General features: G+C 42.4%; 2 protein-coding genes across 2 annotated transcripts; one reads left to right on the plus strand and one right to left on the minus strand.

Annotated features, from left to right (window-relative positions):
* Positions 1–5,312: 5,312 nt before the first annotated feature.
* Positions 5,313–8,611, minus strand: LOC117535383 (sphingosine-1-phosphate phosphatase 2-like; the record flags this gene model as incomplete). Its single annotated transcript, XM_034199826.1, has 2 exons — positions 8,324–8,611; positions 5,313–5,471 (listed from the first exon to the last, which is right to left on the minus strand). Coding segments are annotated over exons 1-2 (372 nt in total), but the record flags the coding sequence as incomplete, so codon positions are not given.
* Positions 8,612–15,533: 6,922 nt separating this feature from the next.
* LOC117535382 lies at positions 15,534–18,976 on the plus strand. Its single transcript, XM_034199824.1, has one exon. The coding sequence runs from the start codon at positions 15,620–15,622 to the stop codon at positions 16,391–16,393; it is 774 nt and encodes a 257-aa protein (XP_034055715.1). The 5' UTR covers positions 15,534–15,619; the 3' UTR covers positions 16,394–18,976.
* The last annotated feature ends 16 nt before the right edge of the window (positions 18,977–18,992 follow it).

Here is an 18,992-nt window from a genome sequence, read left to right on the forward strand (position 1 = left end):
ACACACACACACACACACACACACACACACACACACACACACACACACACACACACACACACACACACACTTTCTGGTGAATAAGTGTATTGATCGAGGGCTGGTGCAGCTTTGGACTTTGATCTGTCAACATGTGTGTGTGTGTGTGTGTGTGTGTGTGTGTGTGTGTGTGAGAGAGAGGGGCTACAGGTCCTTGTTTGAATGAAGAAAACACACAAGATGTTCGTTTTGATCCACAGCAACATGATAATTACATGGTTACCAGTTCATATTTTACAGCCCAATGACCACCACGCTAGAGAAAACTAAAGTGATGCTTTTTTGTCTAGTTTAAAACAGACAACGCCCCAAATACTCATTGAACACCTGCCTGACATTAGGCGCATTCACACCGCAGTACTTTTCCCACAAAGGTTCATGAGAACTCTTTAGTTCTCGAGAACTCTTTAGTTCTAATGAACTAAGTACAGATCGCGTTCACACTGGAATAAGTCCCTGAGGGAGGATTAGGCAAATGAAGCCGCTGACGTCTCTTCTTCTTCTTCTGCTTTGGGTTTACTGGCAGGCCGCAAAACACTTCACGGCGTATACTGCCGCCCAAAGTCCCCAGCCGGAAGTCCCCGGAGTTGGGGACTGGCTTCAGTAGAAGCTGCTGGGACTCCCAGCAGCTTCTACTGAAGCCTTCCGAGTAAATCGCCAGAACACCGACACCTCCTCATCTCCACCGCTCCCATGTTTTATTTTGTGTTGCCATAAGTTAGTCTCTCTGCGTTTCTGCGCTGGGCTAATGCTAATGCTAATAATGCTAATGCGAGGATAATAAAATGGCGGCTTCACAAAACTTTTTGGGAGTTTTACGGGGCGTGGTTTGCAATCCGCCCAGCCAATCAGACATGAACTAATTTTAGTACCGGCTCTTTTTGGTGTGAACGCGACAAAAGAGTTCTCATGAACCTTTGTGGGAAAAGTACTGCGGTGTGAATGCGCCTATTGGGTATAACTAATGTTACACTTGCTTGGTTTTGATAATTCCACGCTGAATATCTTCAAATCAACAACCTCAAGTCAAAATGCTATTTCATTTCACGAGGTGTTCCCCAGGGGTTATTACTGGGTCCACTACTTTTCATCATCTTCCTCCTTGTTACTGTTCTCCGTGACCATGATGTCCACCATTACACACACACACACACACACACACACACACACACACACACACACACACACACACACACACACACACACACACACACACACACACACACACACACACACACACACACACACACACACACACACACACACACACACACACACACACACACACACACACACACACACACACACACACACACACACACACACACACACACACACACACACACACACACACACACACACACACACACACACACACACACACACACACACACACACACACACACACACACACACACACACACACACACACACACACACACACACACACACACACACACACACACACACACCCACACACACACACACACACACACACAACACACACACACACACACACACACACACACACACACACACACACACACCACACATTACACTGTTCCTCCTGTATAACCTGACATTAGATGTGTATGCTTCAAACATATGGTTTAGCAAGATAATCTAACAAATGAACATCACATTTATTCAACAAACTGAAAGTATCATGAAAAGACAGCTTCATTTCTGCAACAGTCCAAATACCCAATGGAAAACTCCCATTGGCTTTTTGTTGAGGGAACCGGGGAGATGCTAACTTCTGAACTAAAATACTTTATCACTGACTCAAATGTTGTTGTTCATTTTTGTACTGTTAACTTGATGCAGAACAATGCAGTTGTTATGCCAGTACAAACAATGTGATCTTGCCTTGTCATCATTACAAGGAAACTGTGGTCACACAGTTTGTACTGGCATAACAACAGATTCTGATCTCCTGCCTTCATCAATGATTGCTAATCCAAGTCCAAGTTTTGTCTTCTGCGGATAAGGTGAGTGTTTGTCATTGAACGTGGCCATCCTCTGTCATCGTTAACATTACCCACGTCACATTGTTTGCCCTCTATGTACAACTTACAGCTTTTTGATATTCCTAACAGCACAGTAGGTGCATCATTTGCATGAAATTATGCTGCAAATTTAAGCCATGCAACGCGACAATGTAATTCAGGACCATATGGTTAATGACAGCTACTGTTTTCTAAGTCGACCAAAGTCACCCTGCAAGCAAATGAACAGAGTAAAGAAGGACAGAAGGTGAGTGTGTTTATAATAAGGGTGTGTGTGTGTGTGTGTGTTTGTGTGTGTGTTTTCTAGGCTACTTGGTTTACAAGGACATCTCACTGCTGACTCGTGTTCTATAAAATCCCAAACCTTTAGTGAAGACCATACACAGTGTGAACTCACAAGAGGCAGGTAAAACGTGGACGCAGGTAAATTGCAGCAACATGGCAGGTGATTTCCATCCAGATGACATCTCACCTGGTCCGCTACTAACTTCACGTTTCAACACTAATTGCCATAATATTGCATTAAAAACTAGACTGCACGTTAAACACAGTCAACACAGGTTATTTTGCTAGCGTACTGGAATTTAAAAAACTATTTTTAGCAAGTATGTACATGTGTTACGTCCCCACTGAGGAAGTGCAACACACACCAGTTGGAATTGGAAATAGTTTTATTATAAAACAGTGTGAAACAAAATGGCAGGCATGAAGCCAGGAACAAACAAAAAGGCCAAAAGGGCACAGGTTGATAACTAACCAAACAAAAGGAGGACTCTAAAAACTGAGTCTACTTACATACAAAGAAATAGGTACTAACGAACTAAATAACAACCCTCACTATTAAAGTGGTACAGACTAACAAAGGGAGGTGCTCCAATCACAATCCTCAGGGGGCGGACCAGGAGATGGCAGCCAATCACGTCAGGGCAACCGCACAGCTCATCTACGTATTAGCACAGTTAAGAGGACCAAGAAGGCAGCAGCCGTGACAACATGCTTGTATGAGTAGGGATGCAATCTTCTATCTTTTTCTATGCTTCTTTACATTTTATTCATTTACTATTGGATTTTAGAAGAAATTCAAATGATGTAACACATTGAACTTATTGTATTCAAACACATGGTTTTTGCTGTGTTTCGGTTCCATCACCTGTCACTGATAATAACAAATATAACAAACACAACCTTAGCATGGTCCAACTATATCCATATATAAAAAGCTGCAGACTTAAATCTTACTCAAAAGCAAAAGTAATCCTTCACGCCAACATGAACATCCTTTCTCAAATATGATGATGTCTTTACGTGGGTCTTGCCATGCATTTGCTCCTGCATACTTGTCTTCATTTTCGCATGAATGTACTTCACATGTACTTGAAATGTTGGCATGAGTTGTCAGCGTTGTGTGTGAGACAGACAGAGACAGACAGTCCTCCATGAACCTTGGATAACTCCAGCAGCACAAAGACTTGGTGCTGTTAGAAGTGAGGAGTGTGGGGTGACGCGCCCCGAGGGCTGACACACACACACACACACACACATAGACACACACACACACACACACACACACACATAGACACACACACACCAAATGTTGGGTCCGGAGAGAGAAAGCTCTGATGAGGCCAATAAAACACTCAGCTAGACTAAGGGGAGGAGGACGCCGAGTAAAGCTGGTAATGTCTAACTAGAGGGAGGGCAATGAGTATGTTTAGCAGACGAGTGTGTGTGTGTGTGTGTGTGTGTGTGTGTGTGTGTGTGTGTGTGTGTGTGTGTGTGTGTGTTTATGGGGAGTTCACACAGGGGCCTGGTGCAGTCAGAAGAATGGAGTCTCTTCCACTGGGGGGCCAAACGAAAGGGGGTTCAGAGCCAGGGCGGGGACACAAAGGGCAGAAACACACACAGGGCAGAGGAGGTTTGGGCGATATAAACGTATGTGTTGCGCAATTGTAGAAATGCACAAATATTCAAATTGCAGGAAGCACAACGTTCTTTCAAGACTAACTATGTGTACAAAATGTATTTTAATTAAGTATTGTGGAGGTGCAGAAGTATCTCTGCCTACGAATTGCTTTCTACAGACTTAACAATTGATTGGTAACGATCGTTAAACTTAGCCTGGTGTTTCTAATGTATTTGCAGGAACGTAACTAAATACAATCATTAAAATATTGAACTTAAAGCACAAGTCTGAGATACTTGTACTTGAGAATTTCTATGTTGTGCAGGTTCCACTAAATCTCAATTACTGTATCGTTATATATTTCAATCTGTAAGCGTTTCTTGTGGCCTTAATCATCTGTTTTGAATTATTTGACTGGTTTAAGATTTGTTTTTAAGTGTTGTCTCATTTGAGGCAAATACAATAAGAAAATACTCTGATGTGATGAAGTACTAACCCTTACTTCACACAATTTCTTAATATAATTTACAAAACCATTACAGTATCATGATATATACCATTTCCCAGTTAAAATGTTTTTGGCCGTATTTCTTCCCCATAACTGGAATAGAGCTGGGCGCAGGGCCGCTGCTTGCGAACAGGCAAGCCAGGCAACTGCTCGGGGCCCCGGACCAGAAGGGGCCCCCAAAGAAGGTAGATTAAGAAGGTCCACAGCAACGACAACATGAAACACCCTTTAATTTACTGCAACGACATGTCGGGAAACCCCCTCAAGACGCCGCATTTGACGCATTTACAGGGTCTTGTATCGTAATGTGGCGGATTCTGCTAAACATCTGAAGAGGAGATCATGGACGTTTTTGTTCTCCCTCTAACGTCCTCATGTGTGGCCTCTCATCGTGTCAAGGGGCTTGGACCCTGTGCCCCCCCCCCCCCACCCCTCATGGCCGGAGGATATGGACATGGTGTCAGAGACAGGTCAGTGGAGGGGAGGAGGATGAAAGGAGGTTGAGAGGTGAAGAGACGGAGATGAAGAGCAGAAGAGAGAAGAGAGGTGGCTTTGTGGAGCATCAGACTGAGGGAGAAGGAGAAGACAGAGAAGAAGAAGAAATGGAAGACGAAGGAGAAGAAGATTTTTAAAACAAAGGAAGGGAAGATGAATACGAAGAAAGGAAGAAGAAAACACACAGAAGAATTAAAACAAGAATAACACAAAGAAGAGTAATACGAAGAACAATGCAGAGAAAACGTCTCCTAAGAATCTGAGGAAGGATCCAAACACAAAGAAGAATTCAAAGACGGTGTACTCGTACAATATGAAGAAGATGTGGAATGTAAAGAGTATGAAACAAAGAGGATACATTTACGTGACTTACGGTCCACATGTTGACGAGGCGTCGGCACAGGAAGGGGTCGAGGCTCCAGTGGACGAAGGGCAGGCAGGTGATGTAGAAGACTTCATGACCCAGAGCGGCAGACACCAGGAACAGGACGTGCAGAAACCGGTTTCTCACCTCGAACTGAGGAGAGAGGAAACACAAGATACCTTCAGACCAGGGGCCTCGTCACAGAGAAATATACCAGATAAGCTATTATATCAGAATCAGAATCGGGTGTATAGAGCGGTGCAGTGACGAGTCCTAAAACCCGGAAGTGAGTCAGCATTTCTCCACTTCCTGTTCCCTCGTCTCAGAGCCAATGGGATCTCTCCATAGGGTTTAGGAAAGTAGCTGAAATAAGGTCTGTGGTTGAGACACATTGAAGAGACGGATCACGTTTTGTTCTACGACATTAAATCCATCAGCAGTGACCCCGCTGGTGATTTCTGAAGAGTTGACGTGTCTGAGAAACGATGGTTGTTACCAAGTGGCTGAATAGGACTACAGAAGTCGTGGAGGCCGTTGTACGTCATTACGCCGAACACGTAAACACTCCTCTAAGTTAGTTTCTGTTCTGCTTGAAAGCAAGTCCCTGCCTCCTGCAAAGTGTTCAAACAAACGCTTCAACTCGTTCCATTTAGAATCTGTGTGTTTGAATATGGATCTGAAGTTGGCGTGACGTTGAAGTCGCGCTGCTGGACTCGGCTGTAGTTCCTTTATAGCATAATGTTAACGCTAGATTTATGATTCGAACATTCTAAAAGTAGGGTAGACATGTGGAGATTATCCGGCTGAACAAAACGTGCATTTATCAAACAGGTTTGTTTTCCACAGACCTTATTTCCAGCTATTTTCCTAAATCCTCTGGAGAAATCCCATCGCTTTGTGTCGAGGGAACCGGCAGCTTACTTCCGGGTAAACACGTCTTCCCTGCACCGCTCTAATGCCAGGTAGGTTCAAGGAATTTGACTTGATGTCATGGTGCATACATACAAGTAAAACAAAAATGTAAAAACAAAGATAGAGAACTTTTTAAAGAAAACTATAATAAGATTAAAACATAATTAAAAGAATATAGTAAAATATAGCAGTATTTACATAGAAATAGAATGGAGTCAAATGGAATAAAATATAGAATAAAATTCGGCAGTGATACAAAAAAAGAAAACAGATATTGTGTACAATGTGCGCATTGATGTCATGCATATCAGAAGCTATGATGGACAGAAAGTGGTTTAATTCTGTCGGTAAATGGAAAAGAGCCACTTCTTACGTTGGCGAAGGAGAGGAAACCCCAATCTGAATCGGCTTATTATCTATTTATTATAGATATTTCTAATAATCTGTGTCATCAGAAGATTCAAGGCGTTATTGTCATGTGCACAAAAGCTACAGTTTCGATATGGCAATGGAAAACGTAAGTCAGGCTCCTCCAACAGTGCGACATGAATATAGGACATAAAACAAATGCAAAAAGTGTAGCCTTTTTAATTGCTATACTGTATGTTGGTGCTCATGTTGCCCTGGTTACAGCCCTATCTGTATCACATAGACGCTTTCCGTCATCCTAATGTATGTGTGAACCTTTTGAGATCGCTATCTTTAGATAACATATAGGAAACATACCGCTGTTGTATCAACAATCCTACATTTAAAACCTAAACTGATATTCTTAGATGTCAGACTGTCCTAAACGGTTTCTGATTAATATCAACAAGCAGCAGCCACACCCTGTGTCGGTTAAAATCACCTGTTTCACATCATCTCTACTTCCTCTATAAACAGCCAGCATGTCAACATGTCTTGAATTGATCTTTTTAATTGATTAAAGAAGCGCACAATATTATGCTTATTGCACGTCACATGTTTATAATGTCTCTCTTACCACATCACATGTTAAGTATACTTATAACTCTTAAGTAATACAGGTAAAAAAACAGCCAGTAGCCTTTCTCTCATGGATCTAAAGTTTCCAACCCGAGATAACCCCGGTCAATATATCACATAATGCCAGGGTTAACACACACATTACACATTAACTGTGTTTACAGGTGAAGTAGGCTACCCTTGAATAGTTTTATATTACGACTCATTCTTCTATAACAATGTCTCAGTTCCTACATTTACTTGATGGCCCTGATATAATACTGAAGCTACATGAGCATTTTAGGAACCAATCATTGCTGTTTTTAGATTAATTCAACTATTTATATGCCGGACTCCACCCTGCACATTATCAAGGGATCTTATAAACCTGTAAGTAGCTTGACCTTGTTTAATCTTCATCCTGATAATCCTGAATAAACACTTTGCGTAAAAACAGAGAGACGGAAGAATGTAAACTTCCCACGCGGTCTGATCTGTGTTTGGATGAGGATCTGGTGACAGACACACCCGGACGAACGAGAAAATCCAGTCGCACTTTGCTTCGCATCTAATTGTAATCCCTTACTTTCTAGTTCCTGCACGCGGCATGTCAGTTCCTAGATCTCAAGAACCGACATGTAGCCTACTTAAATATGATATTTACACTAGAAACATGTTGCCTTTTACTCTAACTTCCTAGATTTCAAGAATTGACCCATGTCATTTGAATACGTACTCTAGTACACCTGTTTACCTCTAACTTGCTAGATTTCAAGACTTGACATTACTATTTAAATATGATATTTACTCTAAAAAACCTGTTGCCTGTAACTAACTTCCTACATTAAGAAAATACATAGTCTTGTTAATACTTTATCTACAATAGTACACATGTTGCATTTTTACCTCTTCTAGATTTCAAGATTTGACATGCTCCTTTTAACATGTTATTAGCAGTAGTACGCATGCGTGTCAATATTACCTCCTTAATTAAACAAACAATGCAAACCAGGCTCTTTAATATGCTAAACTTGTTTTTTTAGTGCCACACGATTTAGGAAATGTTTCCTTACATGATGTTTGGTTTCTATTTTGAATATGAAAAATGCGTGTTTACTCAGACTCACATTAACAGCACATCCATTCTGTTGGATTTCATAATTAGAATTATTATCCTGGTGGTCCCATCTTCCGTTCCGCTGTGCACGTGCTTCGTCCGCAGCGTGCTCTCTCTTCCTCTGTGGACCGTGATGCGGGTCCCGGACCAGAAAGAGTCCGCATCGCCTCTGGAACCGGGCCACCAGCTCCGGCTCGTGCAGGTAAGAGAGCAGCTCGCGCATATCCGGGGGGAGAGGGGAGATAATGAGGTGTGTGTGTGTTGTGTGTTGTGTGTTTCCTGAGCCGGAGAGGTGAGGTGTGTGTGGGCAGGTGCGGCTGCAGGTGTGTGTAAAGGGGGCGGGGTTACATGAGGGCGCGGGGCCTCCACGACAGGAAGTAATCCATTGGTCCTTAGACACACTGGGATGGTTTCAGGTGTTATCACTCAGTATTTATATTGTGTATCTCTTAACATTGATGAGACGTGTATTAAAGTGTAAGGAGAGGAAGTAGAACTAGGCTGGTGTGGGATTCAAATACATTGTTTACTATGAGATATGATGGAAATATACATTAATTACCTATAAGTGCAATGTTTTTTTTATTTGTTTTCATTGAGGAATTGTATTTATTGAACTTTGAACAAGATCACTTAGCTCTGACTGATTTCAATAGTTAACACCCAAAATATAAAGTGAACACCTCTTTCCTCCTTTTCCTTTTCATCTCAACAATATGTTCCTATTATTGTGGCCATCCCATGTAGTTTGAGCACACACACACACACACACACACACACACACACACACACACACACACACACACACACACACACACACACACACACACACACACACACACACACACACACACACACACACACACACACACACACCACACACACACACACACACACACACACACACACACACACACACACACACACACACACACACACACACACACAGAGCTTTCTGAGGTCAAATACACTGAAAACTGCTTGTCTTGTGTGATAAGGCAGCAATAGTCTTAAGAGTGAAGCATTATCAACACTACCAAGCTTCAAAACAACAACGACGAGATCCACTAATTGTTTGCCGATTTCCAGATGAATCTCCAAACACCATTATTGAAAAGATGACTCTTGGGACACTTTGCAGGCCGTATTTATCTTCTTCAGCAAGTTGTAGTGTACACATGCCAACAAAATAAAATACCTCCTAGCAATTGTAATCGTGCAATGTTTTGATTTAACAAAAAACTCAGGCAGTGAAATGCTGACTTTTTCATTTCTTTGACCATAAACTCTGCAAATTCAGTATAGAATAATGTAATGCCGGTGTGAAATGGATGATGCTGTTTACCTTTAAACAGTGGTGGGCCGTCAGGGCCAGCAAGGCCTTCTCTGCTGGCCTAAACATCATCAGAATATAAATTTAATTTTGATATATTTTTTCCACAAATATGTATTAAATTATTCCCCATAGTCTATTCTTTTCATTTCATAGCTTTCCTCTTGGTTGCGCTGCTTCCAGCCTCAGAACAAGATTTGGAGGGCTGGCCTTTATGTTAGAGCTTTTATCCAATCATATTTCAGCCATAATGTGTTGCCAGGGTCCAAGAAATCTGCCCTTAGGCCTTCAGAATCAACAGTGCGGGCGCCTGTAGCTTAAAGTGAACGGAAACAAAACTGTGGCGTTAACCAATCAGATTTTGAGTTGGCGACAACGGGCCAGCTAGCAGGCGTACGATGACGTCAGCACGTGCACGTCTTTTGATTGGATACGCACTATTGAGAGGCAGAGCTATGTAGAGCTAGCAAACTGAACTTGAATTTGAACGAGCTAATTTGTGTAGATTTCTACAAGCTGTTTTTTTTCAACCCACAATGGCTGAAGGAGAAGAGATCGATTTGGTCGCAGATATAATTACAACGCCATTTTCAAGACGAACTTTTCAAGAAAAGCTAGACATTGTGAGAAGAGAACGGCCAACCCCGACGCTAGCGAGCCTATCACAGCGGGGGAAAGGGTTTGTCCGCCACTTTCAAATCACTAACTACGAGCGGTACGCCTGGCTCACAGCCTCCGAGAGGCACTGCAAATTGTACTGCTGGGAATGCCTGCTATTTGCAAATGATCGATTTGGTGTTTGGAGCCACACTGGATTTGCAAACTTGAGTTGTCTAACCAAGGCAGCAACGAGACACCAAAGCACGGCTGGGCACTTACAAGCAATGGTGCTTTTGAAAACCTTTGGGGACACCCGAGTGGATCTACAGCTCAACGAACAAGTGCGACGGGAAACGGAGCTCCACAACGAAAGGGTGAACAAAAATAGGGAAATATTGAAAAGACTGATTGATTGTGTCCTGTTTTTGGGTAAACAGGAACTTTCATTTAGGGGACATGATGAAAGCGCCGAGTCCAGAAACAGAGGAAACTACGTGGAGCTTCTTTCTTTGCTTGCTGAGAACAACACAGACTTGCATTACCACCTGTCCACAAACAATAATTCAGGTAGGACTGTGTCGGACATCACTGAAGGCCTAGGTGTGAAATGCACGGCCCGCCACTGCCTTTAAAGGTAACTCGATGTTGTGTCTCGTCAAATGTGTTAGTTTATGTATTTTGTCTTTCATTTCAAGCCCTGTTTTCTTCCTCCCCCTCAATGTCGAGTACGCTTGCTTGGTAGCACATGTCTTCCGAGCGTCTTGCTTCAGAAGCGAGGCAAGAATCCTTCCTGGCATTCGGAAAACGAAGAGTGGAACAGGCGAGCAAGTGTGCAGGTGTGCTTCATATGAGACGCCCCGCCTTACATTTTCCACCACAGATTTGGGGAAATTGGTCCGTGCGCAAAGCATTGTGGGGATTTTAAGACCGCGGAGTCTACACATGTGCAGCCTCGACATTTCTCCAAACGAAGTACGCCGGGCTCGGTAGCATTCCAAGAATGCTGGACATTGGAACAGTCCTTCGGCGGGACTCAATGACGTAGTATGCTTGAAATAGTGGCTCTGGAGCAGCCTTCCTCGACATTGAGAAACACCCCCTGTGTGTTTTTCCCGCCTTCATCAGCGTCTGCCCCGCCCCTGATTGTTTCCACCTGTCCCCACTCACCTCATGTTTAAACAGTCCTGTCTCTCCCCTATCCTGTGTCAGTTCGTCGTGTTTGTTTCCCCGAATGGTCGTGCCAACCTTCAGCACAGCCAACCTTCGCTTTCTCTCATGTCAGGTTTTGTTAATTTGGTTTATTTTGTTAGGCTTAAGTTTTTATTAAGTCCTCTTTTTGTTACGCTAGTTTTTTCCTCCTTGTGAGCGCCTTTTGTTTTTTCCACCACCTACTCTAGGTAGGTTTTGTTTTGTTTGTCTACCCTCCCTCCCAAATGTAAAGCGTCTTTGGGTTCAAGAAAAGCGCTATAGAAATATAATTTATTATTATTACTCTGTTAAGAGGGATTACCTGCACTGTATGAATATACATGTTTTTATGTTCAAGACTTTGTCTCTGGTCGTGCATTTGGGTTCATCAGTTTGTGTCGAGGTCCTGACACTCGAGCTGTAAAATGACTCCATAATCCTCTCCACTGATCCAATAAGTGTCTCAGGGACGTGCTCAGACATTTGGAGGGGCTATTGCTCTAAACTGGAAAAAGGGCCTCCCCCCGACAAAAACATAAGACCTTTTGAAAATTGTAACTTATTTAAAGGTAAAGTCCCCTGGTTTGTCCCTTATACCCTAACTGCCATGAGACAACTCAAAATCAAGTTTCCAAAATCCGACACTGAGGTGGTCTCAACGCACCGGCAGATGATAGCGCTGACAAAGTGTGTTTCCCGCAGCGAGACGCTACAATACTAATTGTGGGCTCATCATGTTGATTCGGCCACAACAGAAAAAAGAAAATCAAACTCTCGCTCTCTCCAGAGGGGCAGGTCAGCCAGAAAGGCCAAACGGGCCGTTGCCCGGGCAACAATAACCCGTACCTGTGCACGTCCCTGTCTCTAACTCATCATAGATATGTATTTTCTTGGATAGCAACAATATCAAGTCATCCACTCTCTCCACTTTTATCCCAGACTGGTATATCATCTTGAGCTAAACTGTCTTGGGACCTTTGACCTGTCTTAAAGATGTCATATCAGGACTGATGTGTTCTCACACTGATGTAAACTTTAAAGGAGTACAACTGTCACTAAGAATTTATCGCCATCCACTTCAGAGGGTTTCAGTTTGAAGCACAGTGCAGCGTGATCATTCAGATGTAACCCCGGGCTTTGACATCATTCCAGCTCCGTCAATGGCCTTTCTGTGCTTTTCCTGCCATAAAACACGTCACTTTGAACAGTCCATGTGCAGTACTTTTATGGTGTATAAATACTCTGTTATCCTGCAGTCAAATGCTCACTTATTCAGAAACATGTAATTAGTATAAAAATAAAGAAATCTGGACGCACTTTAGATTAATATTGTCATGTTATTTAATTATATTTATTGATGTATTCATGTGTTCATCACTCTTTTGTTGAATCTGTCGAAGGTGGACATTTTCAGTTTCAATATTTGTAAGTAGTTGTATTCCAGCAAGGGATCAATCACAATCAGAAACAGGTTTATTGCCAAGTAGGTCGACACATACGAGGAATTTGTCTTGGTGTTTTTGGTGCATACATAAAAATACATACATAAAAATACATACATAAAAATACATACATAAAAATAAAACCATGATAAAAAAGTGTAAAAACTGAATCAACACAGAAAACAAGACAAACCACAACAGCCATCCGCGGTGCCATCTTAGTTATATTCTCATATCGAACTAGATTAATACATAAAACATTATTTACTGATAATATTTGTAAGCATCGGGCCGGTTCGAGACAATTTGCTGCTATAGGCCAGATTTTAGCTGGCCCCAGCCAGAGAATCGTAGAAAAGATACAGATCAATAGAGTATCCAAGGAATACACAATATAATATATAAAGAATAAATGAAAAATCTCTACAAAAGACAAATTCACTACAAAAACAAAAACGTATTGACATGTTGGTTACATCAAAAAGGCTTCAAATGTATTCATTATTGTATGAACATGTTTGAATTGGGGGGTGGTCACATCCTCTAGGGGGGTCTGGGGGTGTGCCCCCTATCGAAGATTGTTTTGAACATTTTAAAGTAAAATGCTTCAATCTGGTGCACTTTGAGCGCACAATGACTAGAGACCTGATCTAGGATTCATTCATTCATTCATATGTCATTCTACAGAAAAGGTGGAATCTGGGTGATACAAATCTGCTGAAATATATTCCTTCTAAAAACATGTAAAACCTGTTAAATAGCAATAACTAACTCTTAACTTGATGAATCCACAACAAGTAGAGCTAAAGTACTTTAATGTTTTTAATTATTTTTATACTTTATACAAAGCTTATTTATATAGGAACGTCACTGGTGTTACGTGTTACAGAAGAAGAGTAACACCAGTGACAATTTGGAGAAAACACTACCATTTTAACAAAATGGCTGCCATGTGTCAGACCAAATATGGCTTCAGTCAATATCAAAATTGTTTAACTCTTCAATACAATACATTTTCCCATTCCAATGTTCACCCCGAGGGCTATGCAATGAGTAACACTAATGACAGACTTGAAAGACGCATGTAACATTTTAAGATAAAATGACACCTTTAACAAACAAAGTAAGAAGTATCTGACTTTCTTTATGTCTTTGTCCACTGCCTCAAATGATCTCTTGTTACAGGAGGCACTTCAGAGATAGTACATTATTTCAAAATAAAAGCGTTTTGTGTAGCAGTAACACCAATGACGTCATCTTGGGTGACTGACATTTATTTGATATTATTAATAATAATTTGCGTTTTTTTTCACCATTTCAGTGTTAGCCTATGCTAATGCTAATGCTTGTAATGTTATGTAAATATAAATTAGATTTATTTATTGAAAAAAAAATCTTTTAAATTAAAGGCTCCACTTCCATGTATGATCAAAGTGACAAGGCAGTTCCTTGAACTTGGCATTTTAAATAAATTGCAATTTACGTATAAAACCATTTTTTATTTATTTTGTATTTAGTACCATTGCAAAGACAATCTCTATTTATTCAACATATATAATGAATGTGAGTATTAGGTCAACGTCATGTATTTTGGTGTCTGTAAAAGTAAGTGACAGCACTTCCACCTTTTCTGTAGAATGACCCGGTACAATTCTAAAACACCCATTTTCTACATCCACTCGACGTGATCCTGCGATGATTTATGAATAAATGTTAACTTCCTTTATCAAGGCGAGGCATATTAATATGACACACTTTAACAACAAGGCAATCCAACGGGCTTTACAACCAAATATTAAAAGCATCAAGACAAGTACATAATATATGACATTTAAAAAGAATCACCATAGAGCCAAATGAAGCTCTTTTCATAATGATTCAGTCCCATGAGTCTCCTCTGATGTAACGTCTCGCTGTGGGTTCGGATGCTCTAACAGGAAGCAGAGAATTAGGAAACAGTGACCAAATGAGTGCGTCCGGATGATTCTGACGTGATTACAACCAGTGATGGGAAGTCATTATTAAAATGACACATTAATGGATCACTGATAACAAAGTGATGTTATATTTATTTTTCGAAGATGATGCATAATGAGTGATTTTGGTTTTGGTGCTTTAAGTTTATTGTAATGCATACTTTGGTACTTTGTCTTTAGATTGTAATAGAGTATTTCTATATTTCTGCAGTACTAAAATGTTATATGAGAACTGCTAAACAGAGCACTGAAAGCAACAACAACAACAACAACCCATTAAAGGGACTGCCCCCCCTTGGATGAGGAGTCACCGCCATTACATCATCCATTATCTCCCCCCCCCCCCCCCCCACACCACACACACACCACACAACACACACACCACACACACACACACACACACACACACACACACCACACACACACACACACACACACACACACACACACACACACACACTGCCAATCATTATATGACCGCTTTTTATTTTAAAACCGCTTATCTAAGCAACAGCCTGTTCATAAAGCAGAGTGTGTGTGTGTGTGTGTGTGTGTGTGTGTGTGTGTGTGTGTGTGTGTGTGTGTGTGTGTGTGTGTGTGTGTGTGTGTGTGTGTGTGTGTAGGGGGGTTGGGTGATAATAACAACACTGTCCACGGGGATGATGGCGTTTCAATGAGAGGAGGAGGGGGGGGGCGGGAGGAGAGACGTGCACCGTCATCAGCATCTGTCCTGCGAGCTCCCTTTGTGTTCACCGGAGAGCGCGTGCATGGCGAAAGATGACATGGCAGAGGTAGATGTGGCTCCTCGCGCCCCGGCGGAGCCCCCCTCGTGCGCCGCTGCCTTCCCCTACGAGGAGTACGAGTGTAAAATCTGCTACAATTACTTCGACCTTGACCGCCGCGCTCCTAAAATCCTCGAGTGCCTGCACACCTTCTGCGAGGAGTGCCTGAACACGCTCCATCTGCGCGAGGAGCGGCCATGGCGCATCAGCTGCCCCGTGTGTCGCCACCGGACCCCCGTGCCGGATTACCGGATACAAAACCTGCCCAACAACACCAAGGTGACGGAGGACTTCCCGCTGTACATGGACTCGGACCCTCTGCCTCAGGACGCGCTGCCTCCCTTCCCCCCTTCGCTTCACCCGGCTCTCCTCGCGCTCCGCCGGGAGGAGGGCACGTACAGCAGCGTCAGCCAGGCGACCCCGTCCACCACCGGCACCGTGTCCACCGCCACCACCCTCTCGCAGGACTCGGTGCGCTACGACAGCTGTCAGAGCTGCAAGAGGGTGGCGCTGACCACCGGCTGCGTGTGCGTCATCTTCTCCTTCCTGTCCATGCTCGTGCTGCTGTTCATGGGCCTGATCTTCGTGCACAGCCACAGCACCCCCCCCTCGCCCGCGGGACCCATCTGCCTGTCGGTCGCGAGCATCCTGGCCATGTTCTCGGTGGTCGTGACATGGCTCATCTGCTGGCTCAAATACAGACCGGACCACGAGACGGGCCGCTCCTCCGCCACCAGCAACTCGCGCAGAAACGCCTGACTGACGGCGGGCTGAGGCGCCCTCTACTTTTTATATAGGAGTGAATATCGTCCAAAATGGCCTTTTTATCAGTATTGCAAACACCGTGTTGTGTGGCCGACATGATGACCCCTCGATACTCTCTTTTCCTGAAGTGGTGGATTGACAGTGAACGCTCCTGTGGTTGCTTTGATGACTGAATGTGAATTTATTTCCAGGGTTTCCCTCCTCCCCCTCCCCACTATCCTGCTTTATTATATGCATATCCCACAATGCCACTCACTGTATGATACACTGTCCACTCTCATAGCTCAACAAAGCACTGTTGTGTTGTGTACAGATGTGTGTTCACTTCTGACTTTCCAGGGGGTGGAGTTTGTTTTTTATGGAGGCTTGTATGTTTATGTGAGAAGCCTCACAGTTATTGGGTTACAAAAGAAATGTAAATAGTCCGGATCAGCCTTTTCTTGGAGACCTTACTAAATGTGCACATTTCTGCTGGAGAAATGTCCCTACGACTTTTTAAAAGTTTAATTTAAATATGTTTTGAGAAATAGCGTGCACAAAGCAATGTAACACAGAACTCTGTGTCCGCTAACACTGTCGGGTTATGAGAACCCAAATGATGCAATTTAGACATGTGACTAATTTAAGTAAACTTTGAATAGAAAATAGGGAATCAAACATCCCGCTTTAGAAGCAGGGCACAGACAATGCACTAGTTAAAGAAAAATAAGTAAAGAACGCTAAAAGAGCATACTGATTCTAAAATGACCTCAACACTTCCATGCATCGATAAGAAACTTTAACAAGACGTTTCCAAATGTCCATTTTACATCTCTCTCTGCTTCGCTCTTCAATGTCACGTGTGTCGGATGTGACATTGAAGAGCGAAGCAAAGTCTTCAGACGTCATAAGGTGTTTCTAACAAATACTGTAAGCATGCATAACATTTTTAAATCTGAAAGAAGTGTCCACACCACTTTTCAAAACAAAGTGTGCTCCAGCTGTTCCCGCAGGATGTTTTCTTTGAACACGGCACATATTCCAGGTTTTACAAAGCTTGTGTTTTTGACCTTGCGCTTGGAAACGTTACTGCATGACAGGCTTCTGAAAGGCACTTTTGTAAACATAATTGACGTTATGTCTCATTGTGAGTCACCTTGTTGCTTCAGGAAGTAAACCTTCACCCCCCCCCCCCCCCCCAGTTGACCAAATCAGTGCATCCAGATGTTTTGGGCGAACAGTGTTTAAAAAAAACGACTCAATTACTTTACTGAAGTATTGGTACTTTTACTTTACTGGAGCATTTCCCTTTCATGCTACTTGTCCTCCACGACAATTTGGAAGATTGTACTTTTACTTATTTCATTTTCAGGTTATGTAATTGGATTACAAAGAAACTGTAAATAGTGCACAGAGAAGTGGTGAGTGCTTCTGGTTCACCTTTTTCAATGAGACCTCTCCAACCCAAGCTGATTCTGCAGGATGCTTTCTTTGAACACTGCACATATATGGTGTTTAAAGCTTTGACCCTGTTATGTGTCATTAAACCTTCACTTTCATCATGATAGAAACCCATGCACCGGCCACAGGGATTTCCTCTTTCTGTCACTTAAACAACGGAAGATACAAAACAGGGTTTCCGACATAGAGCTGCCTCCCAAAACTGGCACCTTTCACACTTAAAAGCATGCGTGTTTGCATCTGAAATGGTCCGAATAGATACCTTGGTCTCCTTGATAAACAGTGATAGTATAACAGACATGCTGAACAGTTCTGGTGTCACTCTGTCTCCTCTGGGGTTTTCAGGAGTCATAATTACCTTTGGAAACATGAGCTTTGTTGCTAAAATGAGAAAAAAGGCATATGAGAAGAGTTGTGTTATTTCAGTATCTGCGATAACACACTGCACAGATCTAATTCCCCTTCAAATCTTTACACTTTCAATGTGTTTCCCCTGCAGAAGGACAATGTATCTGAAAGTGGAATCTGCTCCTCATCACACAGTGTTTTGCAAGAAGAGGCCCCTAAAGTGGGCTTCTTGAGTATTATGAATATTACTCTGAAGCGTTGGTAAATGTAATCGTTGCGACCTATACAATTATTAATGTATTATTCTTCAATATGGCTTCAGGTGATACTTGTGTTGCAGTGAAACACCTTGACAGCCATGGAGCACTTGTTGCACTCCCCAAACTTCCTTTTTAGTGTTTAATATCAAATTGTGAGATGCGTTTGACACCATAGTGGTTTTGCACTTGATGCCCTTTCACACTGATGGTACCCCCACCTCACTGCAAGGGGAATAAACAAAAACAATTCAATATACCTCCTAACCCCCCCTCAATCTGCTTCAATCATCCTGCTACACCCTTCCCTATCTTTAAGACGATGCACTTTCGCCCTCTTATTTGACACAAGTAATGGGGTGTTAAACTTTTGTTAAATGTAAGCATATTTATTTCAGAGGACCTATAAATTGTTGTTGGTTTTTATGAGACTCTGTGGTTGTTGTTGAAACGTATTTGCACAGAGAAATGTTCCTTATGTGCTGTTTTACATACATAAACACATTTCAGTAATAAAGGAAACATTAATATCCTTTGCTTTGATAGTT

Source organism: Gymnodraco acuticeps, unplaced genomic scaffold, assembly GCF_902827175.1.
Source record: "Gymnodraco acuticeps unplaced genomic scaffold, fGymAcu1.1, whole genome shotgun sequence".
Lineage (NCBI taxonomy): Eukaryota > Metazoa > Chordata > Actinopteri > Perciformes > Bathydraconidae > Gymnodraco > Gymnodraco acuticeps.

Bases quoted from the DNA above. Each gene is read 5' to 3' on its own strand.
- LOC117535382 (XM_034199824.1), top strand. From the start codon at position 15,620: ATGGCGAAAGATGACATGGCAGAGGTAGATGTGGCTCCTCGCGCCCCG.